The 9403-nt window shown below is 38.1% G+C and overlaps 1 protein-coding gene across 1 annotated transcript; it reads right to left on the bottom strand.

Annotated features, from left to right (window-relative positions):
- Nucleotides 1-4179: 4179 nt before the first annotated feature.
- On the bottom strand, nucleotides 4180-8979 carry necap2 (NECAP endocytosis associated 2). The gene is made up of 8 exons (XM_015053418.1): nucleotides 8720-8979; nucleotides 7449-7549; nucleotides 7116-7220; nucleotides 6862-6943; nucleotides 6186-6294; nucleotides 5947-6097; nucleotides 5777-5861; nucleotides 4180-4996 (listed from the first exon to the last, which is right to left on the bottom strand). Exons 1-8 carry the CDS (start codon nucleotides 8962-8964, stop codon nucleotides 4951-4953), a joined length of 924 nt encoding a protein of 307 aa, XP_014908904.1. The 5' UTR covers nucleotides 8965-8979; the 3' UTR covers nucleotides 4180-4950.
- Nucleotides 8980-9403: the final 424 nt, after the last annotated feature.

The following is a 9403-nucleotide window of genomic DNA, read 5'->3' as shown; positions in this document are numbered from 1 at the left end:
CAGCAGGATTAGCTGGTTTTAAAGTGCCACCCTCTTCCTCCTCCTCCTCTTCCTCTTACACCGTTACCACTCTTTGTGTTTGAAATTAAAAGCCTTCACACACCTCTGCTATTCAGCCTCACGACAAAGAGAAATAAAGGCCAGAAAAGAGAGGAGATATCATAAAAAGCTACAGGAGGTTATTAACTCGTAAATAAATTTGAATATCATGTGGGGCTAATATTTATACCTGCTTGTACTAAATTTTGCAGGACTATAAATATTGTTGTTTTGGTATCATTGACAAGTAATTTTTGGTAGGAATATTAATTTGCATGTTTATAAATGTGTCAGAATTAGCCAAAATGCTATTTTTCATCTGTCTTTCCTGGACAATTAGTAGTTTACCTTGTTAAAACCAAGCAAACGTTTTACAAACAAGGTTAAAATGACTTGGCAATACAGATTTTGTCAATAAATGCAATCAATGCCAATAGTGATTACAAAACATGGAATCTACAACCAATGTGTCACATTAAGGAATAAATAAATTCATTGTATGATAAATCAAAAGGAGCTCAATAATTTCTATTCCAATGATTAATATTTCTGAAAGCTAATTTTGTTTACAGAGACTCGTAATCCATTTTATTTATGGTCTGGGTTGTGGGGGGTTTATTTAGATTTTATTTGGTGGTTTTAGTTGGTTTGTTCATTGTTTTGGATATTTAAAATGTCTTCTAAGTCCAGTGTAAAGTGTTCCTCACTAATTAAAGTGTATTGATCTTTCAGAAGGCGAGTTTGTGCCTTCATCAATATATTACTTAACGATGTTATCGTTTAGCACAATAATTTCTAGGACAATTTATCGTGACAGGCCTACGCATAATTATAAAAAATATAAGAAATAATTAAAAATAAATCAATCTGTCGCCTATGTGACAAAACACACCTGGTCATATGGAGGGATAATATATTGATAATGAAAAATTAATCCAAGATTGCCTCTCAAATACCAATTAACTTTAAAGAAAGAACTCTTAGCACTGGAACTGGAAGATAGTTTAATTTTCAAACTAGAACCCAAACTCATACTTAAGTGTGGAGAGTTGTTTTCCATATCCTACAACTAAAAATCAGAAAAGTGAGGCATAATTTCATATCCAGCCCCACTAAGACATTATGCACTATTTCACTAAACAGCCTTTGACTGGGATAAGCACAGAACGTCTTCAGACTAAAGTTTTTGTCCATTTCTTCTTAGGAAATGTCTGAGAACATCAGTTTGCTGTAGATTCCCATTTGGTCACAGGTTTGGGCTTTTAATAGGCCGTTCCAGCAGATAAACATGCTTTGATCTCATTTAACTCTGGTTGTTTGTTCTGGGCATTTCCCATCCTGAGAGCAGAACCTCATTGAGAATCTGAGGCAGACTTAAAAGCTGACATTCACAGACAAACTTCATTCAATCTGAATGAGACTGAGATGTAAACTGGTTTCCTGAAAGCACCGCAGTCACCTAAAAAAACCCAAAATATATCGAGGTTTTTTGTTGTTAGCATGAATAAATGTGGAACAACTCAGCAGGTCTGGATGGACGGTACCAGAGTAACTACAGAGTAACTGCAGGTCCACTTACTCTGGTGGTTAAACCCATTTTTCACAGCTTCAGAACAGAAACATGGCAAACATTAAACACAAGGAGAGATTCAGTGATGGCGACAGTGTCATAGTTACACACAAGGTCATTGTGTCATCACAAGGCACCCCACACACACACACACACACACACACACACACACACACCTCCCTTTATGTTGCAAATTTAAGGGAGATTTTCCTTGTCGTTTATAGTAAACATGACTGTAAACAGTCATTTGCAGAGGCAGGAATAAAATAAAATCCCTTTGAAATAGCTGAAAATTTCACCTAAATTAAAACATCTTAACACTGAGAACATTTTACACAGAAACATAGCCACATATTTGTGTTTTTTGTTCTATTTTTGAGTTAAAATAAACTCAATCTGAACTCCAACGGTTCAGTTTCAGTTTGAATTTTATGCCAGTCGCCCCCTGCTGGTCTGTTTATCACACTGCAGATGTGAAAACTTTGAGCTATTTTTAATGACAGCGAGAGAAATATGAATGAACTGATCTCCCAAAAGCAAAAACAGCATATTTTAAAATTTATTTAAGAATTAAAACCTTGAAAATGCGCTTCATTTGTAGTCAAGCTCAGCTTCCTCCTCTTCATTTGACATTAAAGGTGTTTGAAGTCATAAAAAGGGAACACGGCCAGCTTCTGTGATTCATCATTAACATCCTCTTTACCCTGAAAGCCTTAAAACAAACAGGGGCTTAAACACAAAAACACGCCTAAGTTCCCAAAAAGCGGAGCGGAGTTGGAGGCGGGACGAGGAGGCTGCAGCAATCAGAGACTTTTTATCTTCTTTTTATAAACCATTAAAGCTTTATCTTTTAAATATAACCTCTGAAACACAGTCTATTCAGGCAGCATCGGAGTAGGTATCGGTATAAAACGCATCGTGCATCGCTAGCAGCGGCTCTAGCAGTTAAGATATCCACTTCCCTCTCTGACAAACAGCCTCACCTCCACTCCTCGATCTGCTCCGAGCTTTTTACTCCGTCCTCCATCCCTCACAGTCCTCTTTGTGGTCCATACATGCAGAGATAAATCCCGGATCCAGAGGCGGCAGCAGGAGTTAGACCACTAAATGTCTGCAGGAGCTGCTGCCTTCTTGTTCCGAAATCTTCTCCATGCTTTTTCCGGGGAGGGACTTCCAGTTCACCCAGCATGATGGTCTGCTGCTGCTGCTGCCATCACAGGATCCCGCACAGTCACTTTCAAATTAACCACCGGGTCTCAAATACGCTGTAAAATATTAATTCAATCCACTTTTTCAAACTTTTTAGTGAATTCTGGTGGATTCAGTTCAGTTTTTCCTGCCGAAATTGTCATTTGTAGATGTGAAAAACTGCGGGGTTTTCACTGTTTTTGTGTTCCGATAGATTAAATAAATAAATCCTGAACACAGAGGCGATTCAAGCGATTGACACATTTAAACGTATTCAAATAGTTCTTTATTCTGGCTTGAAAGTGATCCGTTTGAATTATTTCTTATGTTTTATAATAATTGTGTTGTAATTTTGTTTGCATTTACCGTTTGTACTAATTGACAAAATTTGCCATAATTTGTCTAATTGTGGCACATTTACAGAAATGTTAGTAAATAAAAAAATAATCCGTTTCAAAGCAGGTCTTAATATGATTTTATTTAGGAATATCAAAGTAAAGGAGGCTGATATATAAACATACCAAAACACTTTTAAGATTTTAAATTATAAAAAATATAGAGAATTAAATCACATTTCTAATTTGTGCTGGTGCAGCACGCTGGCTGTAAAATGCTTAACCTGCTTTACTAAAATCCATTCATATTGGTAAAATATGAATTATTATCTAGAATTATTATTTGATGAAAAACAAAGGGAAACCATTTAATTTACAGAGAATAAAACCAAAATATGCATGCAATGTGTTTTATAGATGTTTGAATGAAAAAGTATCTGCAAATTTATTGCGTGTTCACACACGCACACACACACACACACACACACACACACACACACACACACACACACACAGAGAGAGAGATAGGAAGCAAGGAAGGAAGAAAAGACACAAAGGGAACAAAAACTAAGGAAAGAAACAAACGAAACAAGAAAGTAAGGAAGACAACGAAGGAAAGAGTGAAGGACGGATGTTTAAAGGAAGGATGGAAGGAGGAAGAACAAAAATAAAGAAAAGTGCAGAATAAAGAACAGAATGAATTTCACAAAGCAGCGATGGAAAGAGGGGGACAGAAGAAATTACAGAATACCACTGAATGAAAGGAAGAACAAAGGAATAAAAAAGACGAGAAAAAGAAAAGAATGACAAATACAAGGAAGGAGAGAAGAAAGGATGGATTAAACAAGATAAGAAGGAAAAACAACATTTAGACAGAGGAAGGGAAATCAAGTCTTAAAATATAAATATCTTTTGTTTCCTGTGAGAATAAAACATCGAACTCCAGATGATTTTGCATCAAGTGATTCTGCAGCTGTAAATCTGAGCTGTGAAGATGATCAAACAGAGATTATTCTCTACAACGACAGTCAAAATAAAACAAACCTGTCAAATATACACTTTATTTACATTGTTTTTATATATTTCAGGGGTCTTCCCAGGAAGGCACTTCATCAGGAGGAGAAAGAAAAGCAGATTCATTTTGGGTAAAAAGGTGCGACCCAGAAAGGACAGACGTAACTGAGGCATTTATACGATCATAACTGAAAGCACGAGAATCGATTCTTCACACCAAAAATGATTTAAAAGGAAACATGTGACCTAAATCTGATTATCAAACATTAAGAGAGGTTTTGTGATTTATTAAAACAAGACGGGAATAAAACAAAACAAAGGAGAACAGAAGTGCTGTTTTACAGCCGGGTGAACGAGGGACACTTTCTCCCAACATGAAAGTTTGAGATGAGTGACATTGGCGCGAGGAGATCGTTCTGGGACAGAAAAACAAACCGTGATGTCACAAAAAGAGGCGACAAATCTGATTGGAGGAGGTCAGTGAAACGACTACGCGGAGCTAGAAAAATCAAGGAACAAACCATTAAAGGCGGCGAATAAATATCTTACACAGTTAGTGTGACAAGACGACGATTCCCTTGTTTTAAGAAGTAAACTACTGCATAGCAGAGTGAAAAAGGAGAGCTGTAAAAATATCCACTTTAACTTTTTGTTCCTTTAGAGTGTGTTGGTCAGCGGAGCAGAGAAAATTCGCCAATGAAACTGTAAAATCTCCGCACACGTTCTCAAGCTTCTTTATGTCAACAATCGTCCTGTCTGCAGGAATGTAAGGAACCTGAGAGGAGGCCTTTTGTTTCTCACTGCTCAGCTGAACTGCACCCATCCTGACTTGCCGGCGTCTTGGTTGGAGCTGCGGGGTGGAGACGTGAACAAAAAAAGGAGAGATGAGTTCGCTCTCTTCTCCCGCAGGACAATTCAAACACTTTTCAGACATTTTCAAGCTTTCAAACGTTTCCGGCTCCACACTTTGGAGATAAACACGATGCAAACGAACTGAAGAAGAGTTTGTGAAGACGCTGACAAATTATTGATAGGTTTTTGGCACATAGAAATTATTTTAGTAATTGTTTATGACCTGAAACAATAAAAGTTTAGCCAGATTTAACTTCAGACAGAAAAAATTTGCCTTTTTATTAGTATTGAATATCTGGTTTCAACTATAAAAGGTGCTTTCCAAATTTAGGCTTTTAACCAAATGTTAAACTGAACTTTATTACTACACTTTAGAGATACAAACAAATTCAAATAAAAAATATATATCTCATCGATCCCAAAGGGAAACTAAATCAGCAGACAACCAAAGATGTGTTGTGATAAGGGCTGCAACTAACGATTATTTTAGTAATTGATTATTCGGATGATTAATCAATTAATCAGATATAAAAATGATACATTCTGCCGATTTTTCATTTAACCACTTTAGCTTTTTCTATGCAGTACTAGAAATGCATTAAAAATGCTGAGTTTGAATATCAAGCTCTTCCAGTGACTTTATACAGAAATTAAGCACTTTTCAAACCCTGGAAGCTCTTAAATTCAAGGATTTTCAACCACCTGTACGAACCCTGTGAGTGGGAACGAGGGAATGAGAGCTGATGACACAGACACGATTAAAAAGAGGAAAACGTACTTGGAGCCAGCAGATGTGAAATCCCCCCACATGTCAGAGCCGGGCTGGGCTGCAGCGACCGGAGAACCCAAGTCCAACAGCGGAGCTGAAGGCAGAAATCCTGTTAGAACGACGGAGATATTCCGGATAATACCAACTACAGTCGATGCGTTTGGAGAGCAGGACGGTACCGGTGCTGGGCTGAGCAGCTGGGAGCGTCTGCAGTCCTCCAGGCGGAGGCAGGACGCCGCTGCCGCTGGCTTTTCCTCCTGGAGGGGGAGGGAGCAGACCGCCACCCAGAGGCCGCGGCTTGGCGCCGCCTGCGTCTTTCTTCTTGATGTTCTGAAGTGATCAGATCGGTTTCTGCGTGTTTATATCAGCTCGTTTCGTTAATCATGTGATCGTCCATGCTGCGTTTCCTTCTGCTCACCCCAATGCTGATCTTGATGGTCTGTCCTTCCTTGAAGCTCAGGTCCAGTTTAGGTGCTGAACTCTGAGACGCCTCCAGTTTCGCAAGATCCCCTTCTTGTTTCACCCACCTTTAGAGACACAAACAAATAAAAAAAATACTGCATCGATCCCAAAGGGAGACTAAATCAGCAGACAACCAAAGATGTGCTGTGATAAGGGCTGCAACTAAAGATTATTTTAGTAATTGATTATTCAGAGGATTAAGCAATTAATCAGATAAAACAATTGGCACAAAAATCTGCCGATTTTTCGTTTAACCACTTAAGCTTTTTCTATGCAATATTAGAAATACACTAAAAATGCAAATAAACCAATAATTCAGTTCCTTTTTAAAATAAGAAAAACATTTTAATGCCTAAAATACAATAACATAGCAGTCCTTCTGCAGTCATTTGTATATTAACTGACTATTATTTTATTAACTGATTAATAATTAGATAGCAAAAGATGCTTAATAGGTGTTTTTTTTTTTTTTTTTTTACAGATTTGAACCCAGTGAAGTTAAAACTACGCCACATGAAGATTTCTGGGTGGAACATTTTTACCAAGTGTTTTCTTTTTTTTTTATCTTAAATGCAAGCTGTCTATATTTTTGTATGTACTTTTGGTCTTTACTGCATTTGTTCTCCTCTTACTTAAAGTGATCTTGTAAAGCCACATTGAAGTCAAACGAGTCTCCACGGTCAGCAAAACCCAAACCGATGAAAGCGTGACGTCCTGAAAAGAAAAAAAAAGAAAAAGAAAAACAGACTCTATAAATAAATAAAAAATCATATAAAATACAGGGATACAAAGAGGATAAAGTAACCAAATTAACTAAAACTACTGTTAGTTATATACTGGATAGAGCTGATGCTACTTTTTTTTCTTAAATCAGAAACGTTCTCACCCGTTCCGTCCTCTATCCGGATGACAAAGTACCGGCTGGAGTCTGTGACGGCCTCCACTGCGTTGCCTGGATACTGCTCAACCGGGGCTTGTGCGTACAGCTCTCCTGCAGAGAAACGTAGAAACAAAAACAACAGATACATGAAGCAACGTTTGAGCAGAAACCCGGATCAGGCCGTTGATTAAGTAATACAAAAACATCAAGATGACGTGAAGGAAAATCAACCCTAAAACATGATTTGACTACGTTAGTCTTTAACGATCAACAACCAAAATAAGCAGTGAAGAAGTTGCTTTTTCCTGATAACATTCTGTCGTTTTAAAACGTATTCACCTGTGTTTCTGTCCTCCAACTTGATAAAGGCCTTCTTGCCTTTGGCGGTGATTTTCAGCCTCCCACTCCACGCTGGTTCATCCAGCTTCCAGTCAGCAGCGCTAAGGGAAAGAAAGAAACAACAGGAAACACACATAATCAGAAAGGGAAGGCGGTTTGTGCCATCCGTATTTATCTGGAACATGTGATTTAGTCTCCGTTTCAGCAGCTTTAGCCGTTCGCATCAGGGGGAAGTGAAATTAAGAAGGGCTGCAAGAAGAAAAGAAAATGCTTTACTATGATATTCTCACGATAAACAATCTTTATCCATCTACTGGTTTATTTTAACACAGTTCCATTCTATCAGGATGGGCTGGTTGTGATTACAGCATGATACCTGCAGCTCCTTTAAAATGATAATTAAGCCCTGAACTGCTTTGTCATGTTTTGCCTAAGTGGATTTAGGCCTGGAGTTTGCTTACTTTGAAGTTGTAATGTGACAAATGGTGGAAAATGTTAAGTGTTCTGAATGTTTTAGCGAAGAGTTACATTTTAATGAAATGGTTTAACTGTTAAACAAGCTAAATTATTTCCCTACTGTTTTCAACAGCACACTCCAAAGTGAGTGCTTATTTGGATTGTTGCTTCATCTAAAACTGGTTTTCCCCCCTCATTATCACAATGTTCCCCTCAAGCTTTAGGTGGATTTGGGAGTGTATGAGTAAGTCCAAATACTTACGAGCATAAACATCAGTTTAAGTTTACAGAAAAACATAACAGGAGTCTTACGGCTCACAGCAACAGCGACTTCGTGAGCAGAAACAGCACAAAGAAAAGAAATCCACTTGTACTGATTTGAAAACAAACGCTACATTCCTGCTTCCATTATCGGACGGACGATAACGGCAAGAAAACTTCAAATAAAGAAGAAAAGTCCAGTCTCAACTGAAAACTTCAGCTTCTGATGAAACCAATTTGCTGAACGCAGCGAGGATGAAACACGCCAGGATGTTGGTGTCACATTTCCGTGAACTAGTGTTTCCAACTTTTCTATCCATTTGCCAGCTGTTTCTCAGCCAACACAAATGTTCTGAGGTTAAGATGGTAATTAATTTCAGCTAACAGTTAATACCGGCAGGGTGTGTCGCATTTACTACTGTTTTGAACCTCATAAAAAAAAAAATACTGTTAAGTAGTTCTGACAGCTCCGTTGTCCGATAATGGAATCATGAATAATAAATTAGCTTGCTGACCAGCACTTTCTCCGAGTCCTCAGAGAGAAACTTTCTCACCGATATCCACGATTGGAGGACCGCGGCGGGATTCGGTAAACATGGACCTCTGGTTTCACGCACAGCATCGACTCATAAGTGTTGTCCTCTGCCATTTTGGAAAGTTTCAGTAAACTGAAAGACAACTTCCGACTTTCAATGGACGGGCCTCCACTCTGCCGCTGCTGCTCGGCTGACGTTGAAGCCGCGGAGTTGGATCCAAACAGCGCCCCCCTGCGGTCGGGATGTTTTAGGAATGCGGCCATTGACTGGAAAAGAGCATCGACGTTTTCCAGGAAAAGAGCAGCAGATGAGATAAGATTATTTTTACACTTTCTACTCTATCTGATTGTAGATTGAATGACTTCAACGTCCTTTTATTATCTCTGGCTCAATTCCACCCAGAGCTGGGTAGTAACTAGTTACATGTACTCAATTACATTTACTTGAGCAGCTCTTGAAAAAAATTACTTTTTGGCAAATAAGCCAATATTAAGTCAAATGTACACTGAACTTTTTACTTTTACTTGAGTAATTTAATATGAAGTACTTCTACTCTTGCTTGAGTAAAATTTCTGGATTTTCTACCCACTCAATAAAAAACAAACATGCTTTAATCAAAAACTCACCAAACAAAGCCACACACCTGAAGTTTTTCTTAAAGTTTCAAAAGTTTTTTATTGACAGAAACTGATTTGAAAAAAA

The sequence above is a fragment of the Poecilia latipinna genome, unplaced genomic scaffold (genome assembly GCF_001443285.1).
Source record: "Poecilia latipinna isolate Pla-1442-1.1 unplaced genomic scaffold, P_latipinna-1.0 Scaffold1177, whole genome shotgun sequence".
Lineage (NCBI taxonomy): Eukaryota > Metazoa > Chordata > Actinopteri > Cyprinodontiformes > Poeciliidae > Poecilia > Poecilia latipinna.
This window is presented reverse-complemented; position numbering and strand designations above follow the sequence as displayed.